Source organism: Rhododendron vialii, chromosome 2a (assembly GCF_030253575.1).
Source record: "Rhododendron vialii isolate Sample 1 chromosome 2a, ASM3025357v1".
Classification (NCBI taxonomy): domain Eukaryota; kingdom Viridiplantae; phylum Streptophyta; class Magnoliopsida; order Ericales; family Ericaceae; genus Rhododendron; species Rhododendron vialii.
In genome coordinates, this window is record NC_080558.1 from 23,501,284 (window position 1) to 23,526,813 (window position 25,530).

The window sequence follows — 25,530 nt, forward strand, 5'->3', positions numbered from 1 at the left end:
CTTTTGGAATTTCTTTGTTTTTGGTAAATTTTTTCAAGGTTTATATCACAATTATTTTTACTTTTTAAATTCTTCTTGTCAAAATGAACCAATAATTTATTAAAAAAATGATTCCAAATCAATCGAGGCAATATAATTTTAATTATAGACAAAAAAAAAATTACGGAGTAATTCAAAGTCCAAGGTCCCAAACTAGACCTAGGATTTTTATTTATTTTTATTTTTTTGATAAGGGCCTAGGATTTTGTTAATTAAAAAGAGAGAGAGAGAGAGAGAGAGAGAGAGAGAGAGAGAGAGAGAGAGAGAGAATTTCCTATATTTTACTTTTAGAAATAGTATGACATAACGTTCGGCAATCGCTGATAAACCCAATCCAACTCCGATTTTGCCCAACTGGAGCTGACCAAAATCCCAAAATCAAGAAAAGAAACCCTCCCAACTCCGATCCAAAACCCTCTCTCCACCATGCCCCTCTTCAAAACCCCCTTCAACGGCTACTCTGTCAAATTCAGCCCCTTCTACGAGCACCGCCTCGCCGTCGCCACCGCCCAGAACTTCGGCATCCTCGGCAACGGCCGCCTCCACGTCCTCGACCTATCGCCCGGACCCATCTCCGAAATCGCCGCCTTCGACACCGCCGACGGCGTCTACGACGTCGCCTGGTCCGAATCCCACGACTCCCTCCTCGTCGCCGCCGTCGCCGACGGCTCCGTCAAGCTCTACGACCTCTCCCTCCCGCCTGCCTCGAACCCGGTCCGATCGCTCCACGAGCACACGCGCGAGGCCCACTCGGCGGATTATAATCCCGTGAGAAGGGATTCGTTTCTCACGGCTTCGTGGGACGACACCGTTAAGCTGTGGACCGTTGATCGGCCCACTAGTGTTCGCACCTTCAAGGTATTTGGTCGTTTGTTTCAATGGAAATTGGGTTAGAACATATCTAAACTTATTTGTTTGGGTAAAAGGTTTATGTTGTTTGAGTATCATTTTGGTGACCAAACGGCGGTCTTTTTTGCTTATTTTTATTATTATTTAAAAATGAGTTTCGGTACAAGTTACATCCATGCCTCACACAAGTTCTCACTATCTATTGACTCGAGTGAAGTAAAGTACGAGTTAGATTGGCTGGTGCATATATGGTGTATTTATAACCTAGGGTTTAAAAAGTTATAATCGAATCCCATAGATGTTTGAGTCATCGCCCTTCATTTGAGTAAAATTCAACTTGAAAGAAGGGAGTTGTTCTGAACTTTTTTCAGTCAACGTTTTTTGAAACTTGCAATTTGAAGTTGAGCAAGGGCTGAAAAGGTTTATACAAAGAAAGAAAAAAGCTCTAATTCTTTCACCAAACTTGGTGAAAGAGGCTTCTGGGATACGCCAAAAGATTTAGTTGCATATTAATAGAGTCCGGATTGGAGCATTGAATTCTTCTAAACATTGGTTTTTGGATGTGGGCGGAAGTTTTTGAAGAATTGATGACGAACCATTGGAGCGGTTCATATCAACCCAAGCTTTAACCAAATTTTGTACTCAAATTCTATGGGGAAAAGGGGGTAAGAATTGGAGATGTCCAAATAATTGGTGGAGAAAATTATTGATTTGTAATGTTATGATTTGAATGCTTTCACCTTCATAATTTGATTTCAGCGTAATCATCCCATTTATATGTTTGTGTGTTTCTTGTTCATAAGGAACATGCCTACTGCGTCTACTCGGCTGCCTGGAACCCCCGCCATGGCGATGTCTTTGCCTCCGCCTCTGGTGACTGCACTGCACGTGTATGGGATGTGCGGGAGCCCGGTTCCACTATGATCCTGCCCGCCCATGAATTTGAAATACTCTCTTGCGATTGGAACAAATATGATGATTGTGTGATTGCCACAGCCTCAGTTGACAAGTCAATCAAGGTATGGGATGTGAGGAGTTATCGGGTTCCAGTCGCTGTGCTCAATGGGCATGGTTACGCTGTGAGGAAGGTGAAGTTTTCGCCCCACAGGGGAAGCTTGATCGCTTCATGTTCGTATGACATGACGGTTTGTTTGTGGGACTACATGGTGGAGGATGCTCTTATTGGGAGGTATGATCACCACACAGAGTTTGCAGTTGGTGTGGATATGAGTGTGCTTGTTGAGGGGCTTTTAGCCAGCACTGGATGGGATGAGCTCGTTTATGTTTGGCAGCACGGGACAGACCCCAGAGCACCATAAAAGGGAAGTTCGTTATCTTATTTGTTAGAACTTTCCAATTGAGCTTCAAGTTTTTGAAAGAGGGTACTGATCATTGCTATATACTTGTCTTGGGAGCTCATGGTTGTCATGAACTGTAACTTGTGGTTGATAGCTGTGCAATAATTAGAATTTTTTCAATCAAAAACTTGATCAATAATAATCCCCACATGTAAAATTGTTGGGTTGAGATTGTAAAATGCAACCTCAATCAGTGTACATTGTTGTAATTTGGAATCCCAATTACCAATTGGTGATAGCTTCTACTAGGCTCTTGCAAAGGAGGAAAGACTAGGAAATATATGGTAAGGAGCGAAGACGAGGAAATCCTATGAATATGGAAGCCTTGTTTTGGTTATCTCACCAAGATTAAAGTCGAGAACCCTTTATTTCTGACCATTAATTTTTCCAACCACCAAATGGATAATGACGAGAGTGAAATAGTCCAGTGCTTCAATACTTAATTATTGCACTTCAGTCATGCAGCTATGATTTTCGTTTGCCTCGAAATGGTTACAAACTGAGAGAATTCGGTTGCTTTTGTGGGCGAGTTTGTTTGTAGAAGTGTGAGTGAGTTTCTTTATGGAATAAACCTCTAAACAAATATGCCACGCTGTCTTTGTTTACGAATTGTGGCATCGGGAACTTAGGCCTGCCTTTTGCATTTGTACCTAGATTAGGCAGGTATGCAATTAGAATTTCCAACGAAAAAAGAGAGGACCGATTTTCTGGTTGTAAAATTGTTATCTAGAACCTTTCTTGAAGTAAATTGCATGAACTTTCCATATGTTTGTTTTCTATGTGACATACTTACATTGGCGGCTTATTTATTCTACATTCTACAATTTAGAGAAGACACATCAATGAAACAGTTTTGCATCATGCTGTAAGATATCTACTATGTTGCAGATGTTTCTTTGGGTGGCAATGCGACTACTCTGAATCCGATGATTGCGTTGGTATTTCACGATGGAACAGAACACAGTAGTCATACTGCCTTACTTAATTCCTTAACCCAGAGCAGAAAGCTTGTAGTTATTCTGTGCCCATACTTGCAACACATGCTCATATTGCATTTATTCCACCAGAAAAGGACTTTTTGTGGTTGACTATAGCTTCTGGAATCATTTCTTAACCGACCAAGGAATGATTAAAAAGCTAATCCAGCTTGTTATTTTCAAATGTATTCTATTAAAAGAAAAAAGCTTCTTGTTTTCATAGATAGAGTGTTGTTCAGGCTTAGGATATAGAGAGGAATTGTACTTGGACAATGAATCTTTTGCATTGTTGTGCTAAGGCAATGACATCAACCCAACATCAGGATCAAACAAATAAGCAGAGGTGCTTATTACGTCACATGGGCTTGGGGTGTGTATGTTTGTGTTGGGTTCATCTAATTTCCATCTCAACGACACAGGGAGCACCGAAGATAGTCTTATTTCGTAGTCTATATGTCTTTCATCTTCTACGACAATCGACAGCTTACAAGGTGCCTTATTTCATGCATAGTATAAGGGTTCTATGCACAGTTCCAGGTCAATTTGAATCATGGCGATTGCCTTACCAAGCATGTCGGCCACGAATCCCATCCCCTCGTTTTAGGGATCTAAAGTGATTCGTTCTTGCTATATTAGCAAAGATAAGGTTGCCGGCAAATAGCAGCAGCCTTCTAAGTAGAGTCCTCAAGCCAAAATGCTATCGGATTACCTAGAGGGTGTTGCAAACCATCTTAATATGGAGGAGTATTCTTGAAGGGAGAAGGTTAATTGTCAGCGGAGGCCAAGAAGCTACGGAACAGTGTGTGGTCTCTACCAACTCAGGGCAGTATCAAGCATATTTCCTTCGGAAGTGCATTCACAATATTGTGCCCACGAAGGATGTTTTATTTTGAAGAATAATTGCTCGAGACCCAAAATTTAACCCTGTTGTAATACAGATGATTAAACTTTTGTGCACTTGATTTCGAGGTGTTTTTTGTTGCCCAAGAAGTTAGGAATTGTCTCCCCTTGAACTGGATACTAATCTGGTTGACAGGGGATATCCTTTTTCGATGGATGGTTCACTAGAGGGATGATCCTCTCGCACAGAATTTTGGTGTTGGTGGCATCAATTATCTTGAGACTATGGATAATCGCCCATATGGTGCTGTGGAAGGCAATCAAAGGAACACCTGTGAGTACATGCATGTTTTTTTTTTTTGTGGCAAAAGTATTTGCAAGTAAAAACTAAGCTATTTCTAGCCATTCCGAGGATTCATCCTATCTTATTCCACCAGTTATTTCATAAAGCATTGCTTCTTTCATTCATTTATTGGATTTCATCAAAGGAAAAAGACAAGCATGCCGCCAGTGTTCATCCTAAGCCATGATTGAACTCTCCATGAGATTCATAGTTGCAGTGAATGATTTGAACTCTCAGAGGCTTGATTGCTCATTTTCTTTTCTTTGAGAATATGATAAAATGGGGTCAATTCGTTTGTAGTTGTTCCTGAAGTATATTCAGAGGTCTAGGGTACTTGTGTTATGATACCAATGCAGCTATGGACGGTCTTCCGTTTGCTACTGTATTGTTTTGGGGTTTCAAAGAGGTGGAAGGTCGAAAAGGATTCCCAGATTCATATGAAGATCATATGGAAGAGGATTCATGCTCACTGCTCACTAAGCGGTTGAGGTTTTATTAACATAAGCTACAACATCCCTATCTACAATATCTCGCCAAAACTCGTCAAGCCTCCCCAACGCACTACCATAAGTGAGGGTACAACCACACAACGATCAACAGTGAATATCTATAATGCCTGCAAAAAAAAAAAAAGGATTCCAGAATGGAATTCGGGAGTGTTTATGAGACATGGATGCAATTTCATATTAAATGCACGACTAAAGATAATCTCAAATTGTAAACAATATGAATTTTATAGCAATATCAAACACAACCAATAATTTAAGGCATAAAGCCAATCCACTAAGCTAAGATTTAAGTTCAATTCAATATAGAACAATATCTATGAATCAAACACTCATCTCGTGCTCCAAAGAAAGTACAGCTTATGGTTTTGGTTAGGCCTGTCAATGGACCGGATCCGATCCGGATCCAATCCGAAAAATCCGATCCGGATCCGGATCCGATCCGAAAAATCCGATCCGGATCCGGATCCGAATCCGAATCCGATAACATTGATCCGAAAATCCGATAATCCGAATCCGGTAATTCAATACGGATCCGGATCGGATCGGATTAAATCCGTTATCAATCCGAATCCGAACTCTTTTTTTTTTTTTAAATTTTAATTTTTTTAAAAAAATAGTAAAATTTTTATTTTGAAAAAAAAAATGTTTGAGAAGTTGTATTTTTATTTTTATTTTTATTTTTAAATTTTTTAAATTTTTTTTTGGAAAATAATTTTTTTTTGAAAAAAAAAATTGTATTTTTTTGATTTTTTTTTTTTTTTTTGCTAAAATTTTTGAAGTAAAAAAAGTTTCCGGATCGGATTCGGATCCAGATTTTTCGGATTCGGATCCAGATTCTCACTATCGGATTTGAGTCTTATCGGATTCGAATCGGATTGTGTCTTATCGGATCCGGATCTGTCAGATCCGGCCCATTGACAGGCCTAGTTTTGGTGCTCTTTGATTCACCGACTCGTTACATATTCACAAGCCAAACATTTTAGTATATAAATACTTGAAAGGCTTAACAAATATAAAACATAAGTAAGTTGTAAGTTCACCATTTCACTCCCCAAAACCAAGAATCTTACAAAACACACACTATCCAACAGAACCATCGATCGAATTCTGACTATAGTATTCTATAGGTTCAGAGTTAGATTCCGAGACTACAACCGTTAGAAAGTAGACTCTCAGAACATCAATGTCAATATAAAAATTTTCCTAATTAAAGTCCGAATGACCAAGATATGCTCAACTGAAGTTACACAATATAAATACGAGATTATAGTTTCTATAGGACAGTCTGTGTTCGAGAATTCATTAAAAATTGCCTACTCAATATTTTTCAATGATTCCAACGCCAAAATATCACCAACTGATCAATGTTTAAGACCCATGAGAACCCATAGTCATTAAGCACATTTAACTATGACAAAATTGATGAAGAACACAGCTCCAAAAGCTGTCTAGATTTTCAGAATTACCAAACCATTAAATGTCTGAACAAAAACTGATTTCGCTTATGAGGAATTAAGGCACAATCCTTACATATTCAGAAAGGTATATAAGTCTAATTTCAAAATCAAGAAACGGTGCATAAAATCGATACCTATGCTATGAGATATGACCGTTTCCTCAAGACGTGTCACTGTGCCGTGTTGTCTGCTCATACACGAATCTGACAATAGCTTGGTGTATGATTTTTATCTTTTTCAACACTTCTCATAAATTTTTGAAATTTTTACAGCAAAGGTGCATAAAACCGATACCCATGCTAGGAGATATGACCTGTAACGACCCTGATTTTTTGTAAATAAAAATTTCGTTAAATATTTAAATTTTATTTTAAATTACTTGGATTTCCTTTAAAATTCCTTTTTAACTTTAATAATCTGTCATAATTAAATTTGAAACTTATAAAATTATATTTCTTTGCACCAGACAATCTAGTCATTTTCAAAAGACAAGTGTACTTGTATAAACACTTGTATATTTTCCTAGTGTATAAAATAAAATCTTAAATTATATTTGTTGACTAGAAATTATACGGGTCAAGTAGAATTAGTTTTCAACCGATTAGTTGGAAGAACCGAACTACCAATTCATCTAGTTACAATCTCCTAACCATAGATGAACCTTTACCCATTGGACAATAAAAGTTAGGAAAACTTTTATCCATTGGACAATAGGAAACCTAGATTTTCTATCAAAGATATTTTGTGCTAGATTTAATAAAGTACTCATATATAGCTGTATATAAACTTATATACACATGTCTAAAGGACATTTGGTTATTTCAAATATTATTCAAGTATATATTACCTTATTCCTTTTATCCATTGATCAAAAAATGCAAGGAAAAAAATATTATCCATTGGATAATAAGTTAGTCTTACTAACTAGTACTATGATTTATTAAATAAATCACTTCCTAGATTTTTCCTTGTGTTTATATGCATTAAAGATATGTGAATATCTAATTTCCTAGATTTCTAAGTATACTAATAAATATATAAGTACTAGTACTTCTGTACTTCTTGAATTATTCTAATGAGAAAATCTTGGCCATATATTTTATTTGATATTTGAAAATCTTGATGGATTATATGGTACCTAATAGTACCTACATTTATATTTGAAAACTTGGACATGTGTGTATATATATAATAATATAATAGGAACATGTGCTTATTAGATTAGTTTATTATGAAATTTTGATCTTATATTTTTTTTTATTGGATACTTGAAAATCTTAAAAGATTATATAGTACATTGTAAAGTATTTTACTAGATTTTCTGAGTACACAAATATATTTATATATGGGTACATATACCTTTTGGCCTATTATTTTTCTAGAAAAATCTTCACTCATTGGACAATAATTGCTAGGAAAAAATTTATTCCTTGGGTAATAGCCAAGACTTTTGCTATAAATAGCACCACATCCTTGCCATTTAACTCACACCTTCCAACCTTTCAACTTCTCTCTCTAGAAATTCTTGAGTTCTTACCTTGTTCTTTCTTGTTCTTGGTGTTCTTGAGTTTTCCTTGAAGTTCTTCTTGAAACTCATCCTAAGCCGCCACTAAACCACCACCCGACCACCCTCTTGATCCAAAAGTTAGTAGTTTTTAGTCAAGAACTAGTTTCGAGAGAAACTTTTATCTTTCGAAGCTACCGGAAGCTTACCGTAGGAAGTCACTCCATCCGATAGCCGACTTACTTTTCCGTAGCCGCCTTATTGCCACGAAGAACGGTAGATTATTCTTATCCCATATCTCTAAGTATATGTAGAGTCCCTTTATCCACTAAACTCAACGTATAACATAAAACCGTATGTTAAAAAGTATAACGTAAAACCGTATGTTGGAAGTACAAGTAGATTATTCTTATCCCCTATCTCTAAGTTATGTAGAGTCCCTTTGTCTACTAAACTCAACGTATAACATAGAATCGTATGTTGGAAAGTATAACGTAGAATCTTCTTATACCCTATCTCTAAGTATATAAGGTTATCTATTGCTTATAATGTTTGGAATGCATAATAGTTAGTAAACTTGTTTGCTAATGGTGGCATGAACATGTTGAATAATTGACTCTTATTTCCGTAGCAGCCCTACTGCCAAGAAGAACGGTAAATTATTCTTATCCCCTATCTCTAAGTATATGTAGAGTCCCTTTGTCCACTAAACTCAACGTATAACAAGAACCGTATGTTGGAAAGTATAAAGTAAAATCGTATGTTGGAAGTATAAGTAGATTATTCTTATCCCCTATCTCTAAGTATATGTAGAGTCCCTTATCCACTAACTCAACGTATAGCGTAGAACCGTATGTTGGAAGGTAGCATGTCTTTACTTTTTAGTTCAAAGTATAATAAGGATTATCCTTAATAGTTTTCTTTAAGTAGATAAGGTTATCTATCATTTACAATGTTTGAAATGCATGATAGTCAACGAACTTATTTTTGCTAATAGAAGTATAAGCATGTTGAATAATCGACCTTTGTTTCAATAAACATATGTTGTTTAGAATTTCCCACAAAGGAGGAAAGAACGGATTTTAAAAGATTAGAATGTTAACACTTGATCGGAAGTATTCGTATTTTGATCTTAAAGATGGTTATGAGCATGCATACATGAATTGCTTGTATTACTTGTTGTGTGATAAAGTATAAGTGATTTTCACTCCAAATGCGTCCGTACAAGTGGCGTTATGCTTTAAGTTGTGATTTGAGTATGCTAAATAACATAGAATTGAATGATCTTACTAGTTTAGTTTCAAGATTACAATGAATGATTTATGCACTACAAGAAAAATGAGAATATGTGACGAAATGCTGGTGAGGAAAGTAGATTTCGTCTCCAAATATGCCTATTTTGTGAGGAAAATATTTTTTCGTCACCAATTAAGAAGGTAGACAAATTTAAGGTGAGGAAATTTTATTTTGTCGCCAAAAATATCTAATCAGTGACGAAAAAATAAATTTCGTCTACAAAAGTGTGGACCAAAAAATATAAGGTGACAAAAAAATAAGTTTTGTCGCTAATCCGTTTCCTCCATACGTTGCACAGATACTTGCAACCATTATGTGACGAAATAGTTCCTCACAAAAGGAAAGAATTTGGGAGAGGAATTCTTTTTTGTCGTCCATTAAAGAGGGAATTTTTTTGGGCGGGTTTTAGCGGGCAGGGGCGTTCATTAACTACAAGAAATTTGAGCAGATCTCAATAAGACAAAACTATTTTAACAGTCGAGGCCGTTGATTTCGTTGTGCTTATTGATTATATCATTATCGTAAAAAGTTGGCTCGATCAATTTTAAAAAGCTCCTTGATAGGGACGCAATTTTATTTTTTGGATGATAGTTATCGTCTGATCAAACGTGTAGTGATCCTCGAATCAACTTCATTCTCAGTACGAATGATGAACTCCATAATATGTAAAAGATAGACGGTTCGGATTGAAAAATAAAGGCTTTGGTGGAGTCAGGTCTTTCAATCTAATACTTTAATGCCTCGAGATGCATCAAATATTGTCTGTTCAGGTGGTCGCCGATATCCGATGATTTCCGTTTTTGGTGACAACAATGAAATCAATGAGACGTGAAATCCCAACGGTTCAGATCAACCATTGTAAAAATTGAGTTCGTAATGACCTTTGAATTCTATACGTTCAGTGTAACTGTTAACAAGCTAAATCTTGTGTTATATTTGAACGTACGGTAGCCATTTGACTATGACACAATTACGTTGCTCTTGTTTTCCTTTTTGATTAATTTTTTTTTCAAAATTTTTTGTGTCGATTAGATTTAAAAAGCTTCTTTATCAAGACACAATGTCATTTACAAAATGAGTTTTTCTGTTCGATCAATTGTGTAGCGATACTCGACTAACACTACTGCAATAACAGATATGTATCAAACTAAGTAGATTCAGAAAGATCACGGTTTTCAGTGAAAAACATAATAAAAAATGGTGCTTAATTTTTTTTTATCTTAGTTTAAGTCCAAAACTGAGATAAAAAGTGGGTTTTAGCATGGAATAAAAGACCTCGCTTTTGCGGCGAGATAAAAGAAAAACAACCTCACTCTTGCAGCATGATAAAAAATTTTAGGGCGGAAAAGAATGAGATAAAAGATCTCGCTCTTGTGGCGAGATAAAAGAGAAAAGATCTCACCCTTGTGACTTGATAAAAAACTTTAGCGTCGGAAAAAATGAGATAAATGACCTCACTTTTGTAGCGAGATAAAAAGCCTAACAAAGACCATGATAAAAAACTACTCATTTAGGTGCGCGATTTGAATTTTCATGTGGGCGGGCTGGTATTCATTTAGGCGCGCTTAACAAATTAATTGAAAAGTTATGTGAGGAAAAACGACATCGTTTAAGGGGTTATGTTAGGCAAACAATAAACTATCATTTCGGTGGGTTTTACTTCTACGCCCAAAATAAGCCCTGATTACAGAGAGAGAGAGAGAGCGGGGGGCGGTGGGTGGGTGGGTAGGTGTTGCGAGTCTCCTTCGATACAATGAGGAGATTCACTCAGTCTCAAGCTGTGTTCCTCGAGGCGACCTTCGTTCTCCTCCTCTCGTGGCTCGCCTTCTGCTTCTCGTCCAATTTGGAAAGCTATGAGATGGACGCACCGTATGGCTTCAGATCTGGCCGTGGATTTGCCAATCGGACACGTGCTTTGCCACCCGCCATTGGCTTGTACTCTCTCTCTCTCTCTCTCTCTCTCTCTCTCTCTCTCTCTCTCTCTCTCTCTCTCTCTCTCTCTCCTCTTCTCAATACATGGACAGATGGACCGATTTCGGTTTGATGTTTCGAGAATCCTGGCTGTTCGGACGCCAAAGTAAAGTTTTCTGCAAGAGAGATGTGGTGTGGAGGGTACATTAGTCAGAGTTTCCTGTTGACGGCGGATGCGTTGGCGAGCAGTCTCCGTAAACGATGGTTAGGGCTTCAGGTATATTTACATTAAAGATTTGTACTCATTAAAGGGTCTATCTATTTCTTTCTGTATGATTAATGATAAGAATTGATTTGGTATCTTCTTAAGTTCTGTTTTTTTAATAGGCAAAGTGAACAGCTATGTATATGAATACATGTACAAAAGAAATAAGATTAGCAAGATGCTAACCTGCACATATGGGGGTTTTTGATTTGGTTGTAGTTTGCTTATTTTGTGATTGTGAAAGGGAAACATGAGATCTATTTTTTTCTTTTTGCTATGCAAAGTCAGTCCTTTTATTTGTTGGTCCTTGTGGAAAATTAGGAACAAACGTGTCCTTGAGCGAAATGAATTGAATTGGGAGCATGAAATGGAAATGATCAAGTTCATGTCTATTTTGGATTACTTGTTGTATCTGTTGGTATGTTGTACATAATAAACTTTTAGCATTTTAGTTGTAGAAAATTAGAAATTCATATACCATTCCTAACATGGTATGAAGGCACCAATCCATCTGTCTAAATGCAGCCTCTATAGAGTATCAAATTCTATTCTCAATCAAGACAGCTAGCTCAACCGTCATCAGATGATCAGGACATGTGACTCTTTTATTTTTTTTAAAAAGAAACACATACTCTAGATGAGATGGAATCTGTTGCTACTATGTTAGTCTGTGTAAATGCCTTTTCCTGGTTGTTGCTTCTGTTTTGCCATATGCTCTAACTGGAATTACAGAATACAGAGTTGTTGGGGTGTGTGTTTGGTATTTGTTTGCTCATAGGTTTCTATCATACTATTAATTGAATTTTCAGCTCCTGAGACATCTATGAAGAAGCATGGTCGAGGCTGTGCTAAGGGCATGAAGAAGTGGGGTAGTGGAGCCAAACTTTACGTCATGTTTGATAATGTCTGTGGTTTATGACCTGACTTCTCTTTTATTTTGTTGTACTTTGGTGCAGGTGTGTCTTGGACTTAACAAGATCACTACGCAAGTATGTTAGGCCACTCGAGATTGAGCAAATGCTAAGCTTTGAGATTGCACAAAGGCTCAAGGAAGTGATTGAGCAGAGGCTCATGAAACAGATTGAGCGTATGCTTAATGGCTTAATAAGAGGTTAATGACTCATCTTGAGTGCATGGGGGCTCAGACTGGACAGGTGCTATCTAAATGTTTGGATTTTCTTTTTGTTGTATATAGTTTTTAAGCATGTCATAGTGACATCAATGTTTGATAATCAACAAAACAGACAAACATACGAGAATTGTGTTACAGAATTGCCATCGTGTGCATATTTTAACCAATGCAAGTGAAGTAGTTTCAGGCATTAAAGATGTCTCTCATGCTTGCTGTGTTTTGCAGAATGTGTTTTTAAGGATTTTATTGCTCTTGCTGCTACTTTTACTTTTGATCATGTTACTGAAACAAAGGTTCCTAGGAAAACTGTGGTGGAAGCTCATAACATTGCCAAAGGAAATTGAAAGACTTTAGTTGTATCTGCATATGTTTAATGTGCTCTAAAAGACTCGGCCCCCTCGCTCGAGGTCTTGGAAATGGTCAGAAATGATATGTAGCAGTTAATCTTTCATTTGCAATTCATTGTTGACTTGAGCACTTATACCTCTCTGTATTTCGTTCTTTGTTAACTTCTAGCTGTTCATTTGCAGCAGCTCTTAGTTTAAGCTTCTAATGGGGTATAGTGTACTAAAATTATCAGGTTTCTTCCTAAATTATGATTAAGTTATTACTCAAAATATCAAATATTCCAGGATAAGTTTGACTTGTTAGATGATCCTATCGATGTTGAAAATGCAGTAGCAACGCAATGTGGACGGAGGCTGAGCAATCACAACTTCATTGTGCACAAAAAAAAATACAAGAAACTTAGAGAAACGAGGGGGGGAAGAGTATGCTAGAAACAACCCACCAGTGAACAAGCTTAATAACTAAGAAGTGGGCTGTTCCAATATGACAGGTATTCTCTTTCACCAGAGAAATGGTCATGGTTCTTCTTATAGCATCCTAATCTTGGATTTTATTGGAAAAACCACATCCTAAACTTGAAACCCTTATAGTTTTCTCTGTTAGTTTGTGGTCTTGTAGGAGCGATAAAAAATACACCACAAACAAGTCTAATTTTCTTCCCTTTTTTGATGCTGCTTTTGATGATGCCTTTTTGCGTTCTTTTCTACCCTTGTGCCTATTGTTGTTGATCCTTGGATCTCTTTGTAGTGCCTCTTAAGTTTAGGATTGTTTTGGCTATTGTTTTTTGTGGCCTTTTCTGCTTAATTTGTAACTTCTTTTTTATTTTTATCAACATTAACATGTATTGCGCTTCTTCAAGAGCAAGTGGAAGGAAATGAAGTAGCAAACAATAAGATAGACGAGCTAGTAGAGGCAAAAGAGGAACATGGGAGGACTTTGGATAGTGTTTTGGCGTTTCTTAAACACCAAGGATTTACCGGTTAACGACTTGCTGGTTAGTACATCATGCTTTCTCTATTTACATTCATCATGAGAAAACTGGGCTGGAGTGGGCTATATATTTTTGTTGGTTTAGTTTTCTGCCTTTTTTTGTGCCCTTTTTAAGCATATGTTTTCTATTTATAGAGATTATGAAAGTTTTTATGTTCTCTAGTTTGATGTTAACTATCTCTACATCCTATAAGTCTGTCCAAAATAGATGGACAGACACAAATAATCAATCAAGAAACAAAAGTTTATGTTGTATTCCTCTTGCTTTGGTATTGCTATGTTGTTTGCTGTTGTGGTTTTCCTTCAAGAAACCCAATGTTTGACACTGTCTAGCTTGGTTTATGTTGTAGCTGATAATAATGGAGTTTCTGGGCTATTATTGCTCTGGTTTTGGGCTCTTACTGCTCTGGTTTTGCTCTACTATTACTGTCGTGGTATATCTTCATCTATAGAGATTTGATGTAGTTGTTGATGCTAATCATGAGACTTTTCCATCTGATGCTGACATGTGGTTTGGGGTCTGCTGATCCCTTGTGTCCCAAAACAGGGGGGTTTCCACCTCTTTACGGCGAGGACACAACATATATGGGACACAACTCCTTAGGTGTATAAAATCTTGTAGCTTAACATAACAATCCTTCTATTATTCTACATTCTGCTTTTAAATACAGTAGGACTATAAGTATGGGCCTTAATTTTTCAAACGCGCATGGATAAAGCTCCCACAAATATTTGCCAATAATAGCACAACTATGCTTAGAATCTGACTATACCATTGGATCAATTAAACATGGTTGTTAGACATACAGTTTACAGATAGAAAGGCGACCAAGTTATACAAGAGTATATGAGGCTTTTTGTCTCTTTAAAAGTTTGGTTCTGTGCATTAGTCATCCCATGCGGTGAACTTTTCCTTACTTAAGGTTGTGGTACTGGTGTTGTATTTTGAGTTAGGTTCTCACTTGTCGTTTCATTTGTATATTGTAAAGTTTACGTAATGTTTTGTGTTCTATTAATATCATAACCAAAAAACTTTATCCTACTTTTCATGTGTGCAGATTGAATATGCATAAGTTTGGTAGCAGGGAAGATGGTATATATATGCTCTACTATGAAGACTTTTTGTTTGGATATCTGCTTCTACGAAGATTCTTTTTTTGGATGAAATTCCGAGTCTTCTTTTCTGGATATATGCTTCTATGAAGACTCCTTTTTGGTTGAAGTTTCGAGTCTTCTTTTTTTATTTTAATGATGCTACCTATATGGTATGGTCTACCTTTCATGTTTTTTTCATGGGGACATTGATGCTTTGGACCCTATCAGTGGATGTACATTTTGGTATAGAGTACATAGTTCTCGTGGTTAATGGATGTCTAATTTAGACATGATTATATTGATTTATGAAGATGTGTTGGCCATTATATATTGGGTAATGTATAATTTATTTGTTTGTCTGCGTATTGAAATGAACAGGATAATATTGTATTGTAAGAAGAGTGTAGGTGATCGACAATCTTTCGTCACTGATTGGCTTTAATTTGTAATTTTAGGTGACAAAATATTTTGTCACCTTTATTATTTTTCATTATTTTTTAATTAAATCTTTCGGTGACGAAATTTTTTTTGTCACCTATGTGCTTAACTTTATCAATTACTTGCCACAATTAGTGACGAAATTGAAAATGGGTGACAAATAATTATGGCAATGGTGACGAAATGTTTCGTCATAAAAAACACAATTGGTGACGAATTTTTTTCGTCACTAAGTGATTTTTCCGTGACGAATTTTTTCGTCATCAAATGGCACTATGGGTGACGAAAAACGGATTTCGTCACCAGGGAGGAATCCTCGACAACCTTTAGTCGACAATTTTTTTTTCGTCACTTATACTATTTGTGACGAAAAATATGCCATTTGTGATGATTTTCAATCGTCACCCAATGTGATTTTTCTTGTAGTGATGTATACGCGAAAAGTCCTACCGTGGAGTTTATGCATGTGACGAGACACAAAAAATCAAGGAAAATAGAAACATGACACCTAGGGTGTGTTAATGACAAGGTGTGTTTTGAAATCGCAATGTCGCCGGACTTACCCATTGTGGGAATATGTGGGTGTGTGTTCCAATGGAAATCTGGATAAGCGGAACCATTGTGAGGTTGTGTGTGTTTCCATGGGAACCCGGAGCGGCGCAACCATGGTGAGGAATGGCTTGGTTATCCGTGGAGATTAGCCAATGCAAATTTTGTGTGCCAATGGAAACTCGGTGCAGCGAAACCATTGTGAGGATACTCGGGAGACCGGAACGGTGGAACCGAGGTTGGGTGTGTTAAAACGATTTTGAAAATGTTGATTTGGTAAGTGATAAATGGAGACACAGTCTACGACGAGTCGCGTAGGAGAAACTCAGAAAATCATGGACACCAACGTTAGTTTGAATAGTAAATGCGGATGTGTCATTGTTAACTGTTAATGTTATGATTTAATATTTGTAATTTAAGGGTTAGTGGGTATGGGTTTTCTATTGAGCCTTCGTAGCTTACGGTGTTACCTTTTGGTGATCTTGACATATTATATTGGTGGCGACCCTAGTATAATGTGTCAGATCTTATAGATGAATAGGATAAACTCTACACCTTGGAGGCCTTTGGAGCTGAAGAGCTGGCTAGGATGGAGGAGCAGGCGGAGATATAGTTAGGAACCCTAGTTTCCCTCCCTTTTGTAATGAAAGCAATCTTATGGAGGTTATGATGTAATAATGAGCCAAACTCTATTTAGATATTCAATAAAATTGTCTATTTAATGTTTCTAAAATTCGGGGCGTTACATGATCGTTTCTTCAAGTCGTGTCAGTGCTATCTGCTCATACACGAATCTGACAATAGTTTGGTGTATGATTTTTATCTTTTTTCACACTTCTCATAAATTTCTGAAATTTTTACAATATAAGCTAAACACATAGGCTCAGGGGGCCAACCCTGGGCTAAAGCCCAAGGTGCGGCCGCTTTAGGCCTCCGAAAGTTAACTTAATACTAGGCCTCATTTTCTAGACGATAATGTTTATATATATATATATATATATATATATATATATATATATATATATATATATATATATAAGAATTTTCAAGTGAGGGATCCCTCATTTTAACAAAATGAGGGACTTTCATTTTCCGATCAAATTTTGAAAATCCGAACCGTTCAATGTGTGCAGAACGTAATTTTAAGGGTCCCCGCGAGAAATCAGCAAAAAAAATGAGTGGGAAGGATGTCATCCGAGCAGTTTTTTTTTGAACCGTTCAATGAAAACTGCTCGGATGAAGCCCTTTCCGGTCATTTTTTTTGCTGATTTCTCACGAGGACCCTTAAAATCATGTTCTAATCACTTTGAGCGGCTCGGATCATCGAAATTCAATCGGGAAGGGGAGTCCCGCATTTTAATAAAATGAGGGATCCCTCACCGGAACCTAACTCTATATATATATATAATCTGTTCCTAATCTTGCAAATGAGGGGTCGCAGCACTGATGGTCCTCTGATTGTTGATAGAGGCAGCACTTCCTAGGTTCGCCTCTTGGGAGGCTTTTGGCAAACTAAACTCTTTTTCTTCTTTTTTCTTATCTTCTCTAGATGGAGCGATCTAGGTAGATACCGTAGATGATGACGGCCTTATTCGTTTTGATGTTTTACTTTATTTTTCAATTATTATCCTATTTCTCTCTACATCCACTATCAAATCTAAAATACCCAAAGTTACCAAACAAACAAGGTCGACAATTCTTGCATCGTATTCTGAATTAGTTATGCTTAAGTGATTGTAGATATTACTCAAAGCACATGATAAATGTTTTGATAAGTTTTTTTTTTTTTTTGCCTTCATTTATTTCAATTTTATTTTCGACTTCTAATATCAAATTCACAAATAAAACACTTTTGACTATAAATAAATCAAAATAATTAATTTTCACTCAACAAACTCTGATAAAAAAAAGATGTAAAGTAAACAATTTTCTCATTGCTTAAAATAGCATTCTTATGGTTAAAGTTAATAATACGATTAGTTAAAATAATGCAGTGTATGAGTGGTATTTCATTATGTTTTTTTTTTCTAATGGTATAAAATATTTTGAAATTTTATTTTAGTTAAATTACGAAACTAAAATACCATGTTTAATATTTTTACCTTTATTAACCATCTATGTTGATTTTTTTTAAAGAAAATCTAAGGCCTCAATTTTAAAAGTCGCTTTAAGCCTCCAAATTCTCAGGGCCGGCCCTGCACATAGGGACATCTCCAATAAAAATACCAGAAAATAACATGATCGACACATTAATGATAAAAATTCGTCAAACACATGGTAGATTCAACTTTGCCTAAAAACACAATTAGCATAATCATAATATATACAAATTTCCTGAAATAAAACTCAATTCCAACTTCTAAAATCCTCTCATGGATTCAATCCAACTCTAATAATTTCAACCAAGTAGATAGTAGATGTAGAACATGAGACCTAGCCTGAGAAACATGAAATTCAGCACTTAAAGAGATGAAAATTATCTAATTTAGCTTCAATTCAAGGCTAGCAAAATCTCCTCTAGGTTTTCCCTTTCCTTCTTCTCTTCTTCTTCTTCTTCTTCTCTCTCTCTCTCTCTCTCTCTCTCTCTCTCTCTCTCAAAAACATAGAACAAAACCCCTCTTGGGTTTCTCTTTTTGTTTTTTATGAGACACACATGCACAACACTAGGGAAATTTCAACCAAAAAATGAATTATTTACTTATCCAAATTATAAATTAAATTTGTCTGAAACATAAAATTCTTTTTGATTTTTTTCTTCTTAGCTATTTCAAGATAATATGATAGTTAAACACTTTTCAAATGGAAATATATTTCGAGGAAAGGTTCAAAACAAAATAAAGGCATGCTAGAATCTCTCAAAATAGATAGATGTGTTTTTTTTTCCCACAAGAAAGTGGCATGTATGGATTGTGCCCCACTAGTACAACTTTCAGGCTATGCCGCTGCTTTCAGCTCATACAATAGTGCTTTGAAGTTAATATCATAATTTGTCAATACTAACTTGAATTTTTTGATCTTAAATATTGACTTCAACATCGGAGTCTATACCATTTCTGTAACGACCCTAATTTTTGGTAAATAAAAATTTCGTTAAAAATTTGAATTTTTATTTTTAATTACTTGGGTTGCTTTTGAAATCCCTTTTTAATTTCTAAAAATCCATCATAAATAGATTTTGGCCTTTAAAATTCGTTTCTTGATTAAAAGCCTTACTTGGCAAGTATAGTTAGCTTCTAACCAATTAGTTGAGAAAATCTAACTACCAATTCATCTAGTTACAATCTCCTAACCATAGATGAACCTTTACCCATTGGACAATAAAAGTTAGGGAAACTTTTATCCATTGGACAATAGGAAACCTAGATTTTTTATCAAAGATATTTTGTGCTAGATTTGATAAAGTACTCATATATAGTTGTATATAAACTTATATACACATGCCTAAAGGACATTTGGTTATTTCAAATATTATTCAAGTATATATTACCTTATTCCTTTTATCCTTCGGTCAAAAAATGCAAGGAAAAATATTATCCATTGGATAATAAGTTAGTCTTACTAACTAGTACTAGGATTTATTAAATAAATCACTTCCTAAATTTTTCCATGTGTTTATATGCATTAAAGATATGTGAATATCTAAATTCCTAGATTTCTAAGTACACTAATAAATATATAAGTACTAGTACTTCTGTACTTCTTGAATTATTCTAATAAGAAAATCTTGGCCATATATTTTATTTGATACTTGAAAATCTTGATAGATTATATTGTACATAATAGTACCTACATTTATATTTGAAAACTTGGACATGTGTGTGTGTATATATAATAATATAATAGGAACATGTGCTTATTAGATTAGTTTATTATGAAATTTTAATCTTATATTTTTTTATTGGATACTTGAAAATCTTAAAAGATTATATAGTACATTGTAAAGTATTTTATTAGATTTTCTAAGTACACAAATATATTTTTATAAGGGTACATGTACCTTTTGGCATATTATTTTTCTAGAAAAACCTTTACCATTGGACAATAATTGATAGGGAAAATTTTATTCCTTGGGTAATAGCCAAGGCTTTTGCTATAAATAGAACCTCATTCTTGCCATTTGACTCACACCTTCCAACCTTTCAACTTCTCTCTCTAGAAATTCTTGAGTTCTTACTTTGTTCTTTCTTGTTCTTGGTGTTCTTGAGTTTTTCTTGAAGTTCTTCTTGGAATTCATCCTAAGCCGCCACTAAACCACCACCCGACCACCCTCTCGATCCAAAAGTTAGTAGTTTTTAGTCAAGAACTAATTTCGAGAGAAACCTTTCTCTTTCGAAGCTACCAGAAGCTTCCTGTAGGAAGTCACTCCGTCTGATAGCCGACTTACTTTTCCGTAGCCGCCCTGCCGCCAAGAAGAACGATAGATTATTCTTATATGCTATATCTCTAAGTATATGTAGAGTCCCTTTATCCACTAAACTCTACGTATAACATAGAACCGTATGTTCGAAAGTATAACGTAGAATCTTCTTATACCCTATCTTTAAGTATATGAGGTTATCTATTCCCCATAAGGTTTGAAATGCATGATAATTAGTAAACTTCTTCTCGGTAATGGAAGTATGAACATGTTGGAATAATCGACTTTTCCTCTAATAAACATGTATTGTTTTGAACTTCCCACAAAGGAATAAAGAATGATTTCAAAAGATAAGACTTTATCGTTTGGTAGAAGTATTGGTATTTTGATCTTTAAGATGGTAATGAACACATATACATGATGTCACGCCCCGTCCCGAAACGACACCCGAAGTGGGCCCGAACCGACACGACCACGTGGCATTCCACATCAAAGAACAAAATCTAAATGATAAACCATACACATAACAGAGTAAAACCCCAGCGGAAGACTTAACTTTAACATAAACAATGTGTCAACAATTTTACAAACTTACATAATACATAAGTTGCTGCCTCTTATCCCAACATAAGTAATTAAACATTAACAGAGTTCCCCACATAATTAAAAAACTTGAAATCATAAAGTACTTGACAACCTTAGTCACAAAATGAGTTTAACAAAAATTAGAGTTTGACCCATTACAACCAACTCGACCCAAAAACAGCAACACTCGATACTAATCTAAGTGTCCCCAAAATGCCGACCGGTAGTGGACCAACTCTACGACCACCTGTGACCTGGCAATCCAAAAAGGAAAATCAGAGTATGTGAGATATAGAATACATTCAATAAAATACCACAATACCCGAAGGAATATCTCACTTGAACGTAGTTCACACAATTTCAGTTTATGTACTCAAAAAGACAACACACATATAATCACAACATATGTGGTGGCACGTTTGCCATAATCCCATATACCCCAGGAATGGTGTCCCACACACCATGCTCCCAATTATCATTAATTAGGCGGCATGGCTTACGACATGATGTGTAACATCCTTTTATCTCTGAGGTGCTTTAAAGTTATACTTTAGTAACTTAAAGGGGCAAAGTGCATTTTTTTTAAAAGTATTGTGCATGTGTGCCATGTGTGTGTGTGAGTCATAAAACAAAAAGAAAAAAAAGAAAGAAACCCATCAGGGTGGGTTTTGTTCTAACGTAGAGAGAGAGAGAGAGAGAGAGAGAGAGAAGAGGAAGAAGGGTGTTTGAAACCTCAATTCAGTAGGTAATTTTCAGTCCCTTTTGCTTAATTTCGTGTATGCTCTGCATTATGATATCTGTTGCTGGACAGATTCGTACAGCTCTGAGTTTGTCTATTTTCTCACCCTTTTATGTCGAAATTTACTTGGGTTTCTTCATGAAATCTGAACTAGATTTGATGCTTGTTCTTTTGGCTTTGGAATCACTTGAAAAGGTTAAGAACTCAATTTACTATGAATTTTCGAATGTTGGTCTGATCCTGAGAATCTGTTTTGTGACAGATTTGCGAATTTGTTGTGTTTGCCTATTTTTATCATCAACAAGCTGACCATGTTATTTTTTTGGTAATTTTACTGGAGATGTCTCTATGTGTGTAGCATGCGCTGTAAAAATTTTAGAATTTTCTGAGTAGTATGGAAAAAGATAAAAATCATGAACCGAGCAGCTGTCAGATTCGCGTCTGTGCAGGCAGCACAGACACGTGTTGGAAAAAATGGGCATAACTTCTTGCTCGGGTGTCGCTTTTACGCACTGTTTCTTGATTCTGAAACTAGACTTACATACCTTTCTGAACATGGAAGGTTTGTGCCTTAGTTACTTCTAGGAAAACTCAGTTTCGGTTCTGAAGTTAATGGTTTGTTAACTCTGGAAATCTGGGCAGGTTTTGGAATTATGTTATTCATCAATGTTGTCATAGTTAAATGTACTTAATGGCTATGGGTCCTTATGAGTCTTAAACACTGATCAATTGGTGATGTTTTGGTATTAGAATTAATGGAAAAGATTGAGTATGTGATTTTTAATGAGCATTCGATCACAGGCTGTTCTGCAAAAACTGCAGAGTTGTGTTTCTAAGTGTGCATCTTTTGACGGTCGTAACTTTGTCATTCGAAATCTATTTAGGACAAACTCTATATCGATATTGGTGTACTGAAAGTCTACTTTCTAATGGTGGTGGTTTCATGACCCAACTTTAATCCTATAAAATGCTACAGTCTTTTAAAGACAGACTGGTTGTAGGATGTCTTGTTATTTTGGGAGTGTTGTTGTGTTTGAACTTCATGAGTGTTATTCTTTGGCCATTGTTTAGTTCCTTATGAGCTTATTATTCTTGTGTTGATCGTTCGTTGAACTCATTACTAATACGGTTAAGCGTGTGGTTAGGTAACTAGCTGAGTAATCGGGAGGTGCCAAAACCGTAAGTTGGCATACTTCGGTCGACTCACAGGTGAGTGTGTTTGATATCTTATATCTTCAATAAGATGTTAACATGTTGGTTGTGCATCATGCTATGGTTGGTTTAGTTACTGGCATGCATGATTGGTGTATGTTGATTGTACCCGTATAAGGTTTGTGGAGTGAGTCACACCTTGTCGTGGGTCGTGCCGTTCTATTTACGGTGAATGGGAGCTTGGTGTGCGGGACACAATACCTTGGGTACATGGGATGTGGCAGACGTGTCACTGCATGTGTTGTGAACATAAATTGTAGTTGTTCAGTTAGTTGTTTATGTTGAGTTTTATTGGATTTATTCTATATCTTACACACTCCTGGTTTTCTTTTGGATTGCCAGATAGCAAGGGCTTGTAGGATGGTCCACTACCGGTCGGCGTTTTGGGGTTGGCTTTGAGGATGTTGATTGTGTCGGTGGTAGTGAGTTGTCTTGTATATAGAATCGACTCGTTTTGTAAAGGATGTTTTGCACTTTAGTTTGCCAAGTATGTAAAGTTATGGGTATAACGTCGACTCTTTTAATAATATAAATGTTAAGTCTTCCGCTGGTTTATTCTGAGTTAATATCTCTTGTAAAGTGATTGTTTGGTTGGCGTTTGGGAATGCCATGTGGCCGCGCCGACTCGGGCCCACAATGGGTGTCGTTTTGCGGGGCGGGGCGTGACATGATGTGTCTCACACACAAACCTTCAGCGGTATAATCAACATCCAACAAACATGCATAACATTAGTTAAATCCCAAATAGCATGATACACAACCACCACCATGTAATACCTTATTGAACATAACCATATCAAACTCACTCACCTTTGTGTCGACCGAAGTATGCCAAACTAAGGTTTCGGCATCTCCCGAATGACCGGCTCTTTACCTAGCCACAAGTTAACTCATATTAGTTACTAATTCAACGAATACTTGGCACAAGGTTATAAAGCTAATAAGAAGCTAAACAATGTCTAACGGATACAAATATGTCCAAGTCAATACCTAAAAGTGTCTCACGATGAGTGTGAAACTCAAACACTACCCAATTCTCCAAAAAGACAACATATTCCACGACCAATCTGTCTTAGAATGATCATAACATTTAATAGGTTTAGAACTAGTTCATGAGACCACCACCGTTAGAAAGTATACTTCCGGTACATGAATTTTGATATAAAGTTTTCCCAACATAGAGTCCGGACGACAAAATTATGCTCGTCCGAAATTACTCACACAACTGTCCAAAATTACAGATTTTGCATGTCCGCCAACTTCAAACCAAAAATTGATTTAACCTATAACAAAACAAGTCACAAACCCTACATATTCTGAAAGGCATACGAGTCTAGTTTCCAAATCAAAAATCGGTGCGCAAACTCGATACCCGAGCTAAAAGATATGACTGTTTTTCCCAAGGCATGTCGGAGCCACAAATACAAAGTCCAGCAGGATCACACCAACTTATAAATTCCGCTAAACCTAGAATATGCATCTAATAAACCCCAAATTTGGTACACACCATTATCACTCATCAAAGTTCATCCCTGATTTTTCCCTGATTTTTCACAACAAAGAAACCTAGTCAAAATCACCCCCGAACTCAGAAATTCTGAGCAGAGTAACACAATTTCCAGCAGAACAGTTTTTGTTCGAAAATTCATAAAAAAATCGAATACTTACTACTCCCTCCGTCCCACTTTGTTATGTCCTTATTCCTTTTTGGGATGTCCCAAAATGATATGCTTGTTTCAAAACTTTCCATTTTTGGATGTCCGTATTACCATTTTACCCCTCATTTCCTTTTACATTTAAAAAGGTTTAGAATTTCAAAATTTAAATCTAAGGCGCCATTCTCCCCCATAAGAAAAGTACATTGTACTTTGAGCTTAATTAATGCATGCTGATCAGTTCTAATACAACCACGGAATGGAATCAACATGGATATCATGACAGGATATGAAATAAATTTGGCTCCAATTTTAATATTCTATCAAAGGGCTAAAATGGTAAAATTGATAAAAAGTCAATGTAATAATGATGTTTTCTTAAATTACGAGAAAGTCAAAGTAGGCAAAATAAATTGGGACGGAGGGAGTACTTTTTAGTAATTCCAACGCCAAAACATCACCAATTTATCAATCTTTCAAACCCAAAAGGACCCGTAATCAGGAGGATCGTTTAACCATAAAAAAATTGATAAAAGATACAACTCTGTAAGCTGTCTACTCAAAAACAGGAATCCTACCACAGCTTGGTTTACGATTTTTATCTTTTTCCATATTTCTTAGAAAATTCTGAAAATTTAACACAATACAATAGACATACTATTGAACCCTTAGTAAAAATACCAGAAATTAACAAGTTTTCTAGATACCTTGAATAATTTCGTGAAGAATAGACTAGGGTTTTTCTCCTCTTTCTCTTCTCCGCTTTCTCTTCTCCTCTTCCCAACCGTCTCTCTCTCTCTCTCTCTCTCTCTCTCTCTCTCTCTCTTATATATATATATATATATATATATATATATATATATATATATATATATATATATATATGTACGAGAGAAGAATGGGGAGACATATCTCCCCAGGATACTTGTAAACCTATATAAAGATTATCTTGTGCAAGCGAGACCTATTGTTAACTTATGTTCTAATTGTAAATCACTTATAAGACCCTCGCCAGTTCTATTATTTACGGTTTTTAACCCCCAAAACATATAGTTCAATTAAAAGTAATTGAAATACCGAAA

The 25,530-nt window shown here is 36.0% G+C and overlaps 1 protein-coding gene and 3 long non-coding RNA genes across 6 annotated transcripts; 3 read left to right on the forward strand and 1 right to left on the reverse strand.

The window, feature by feature from the left end:
* Nucleotides 1-274: 274 nt before the first annotated feature.
* Nucleotides 275-2,484, forward strand: LOC131316257 (peroxisome biogenesis protein 7). Its single transcript, XM_058345565.1, has 2 exons — nucleotides 275-897; nucleotides 1,692-2,484. The coding sequence occupies exons 1-2, from the start codon at nucleotides 466-468 to the stop codon at nucleotides 2,205-2,207; spliced, it is 948 nt and encodes a 315-aa protein (XP_058201548.1). The 5' UTR covers nucleotides 275-465; the 3' UTR covers nucleotides 2,208-2,484.
* Nucleotides 2,485-11,109: 8,625 nt separating this feature from the next.
* Nucleotides 11,110-15,225, forward strand: LOC131316534 (uncharacterized). Of its 3 annotated transcripts, XR_009197156.1 has the most exons (6): nucleotides 11,110-11,360; nucleotides 12,158-13,060; nucleotides 13,159-13,318; nucleotides 13,688-13,822; nucleotides 14,169-14,252; nucleotides 14,877-15,225. It is a non-coding gene; the product is annotated as an uncharacterized LOC131316534 (long non-coding RNA). The 3 variants fall into 3 exon arrangements; XR_009197157.1 differs by lacking the exon at nucleotides 14,169-14,252 and having other exon boundaries at nucleotides 11,129-11,360; nucleotides 12,158-12,502; nucleotides 13,113-13,318; XR_009197158.1 differs by lacking the exons at nucleotides 13,688-13,822; nucleotides 14,169-14,252 and having other exon boundaries at nucleotides 11,129-11,360.
* A 5,575-nt stretch (nucleotides 15,226-20,800) lies between these two features.
* On the reverse strand, nucleotides 20,801-25,210 carry LOC131316079 (uncharacterized). The gene is made up of 3 exons (XR_009196998.1): nucleotides 25,156-25,210; nucleotides 23,604-23,667; nucleotides 20,801-21,096 (listed from the first exon to the last, which is right to left on the reverse strand). It is a non-coding gene; the product is annotated as an uncharacterized LOC131316079 (long non-coding RNA).
* LOC131316080 (uncharacterized) lies at nucleotides 22,133-23,354 on the forward strand. The gene is made up of 2 exons (XR_009196999.1): nucleotides 22,133-22,790; nucleotides 23,136-23,354. It is a non-coding gene; the product is annotated as an uncharacterized LOC131316080 (long non-coding RNA).
* Nucleotides 25,211-25,530: the final 320 nt, after the last annotated feature.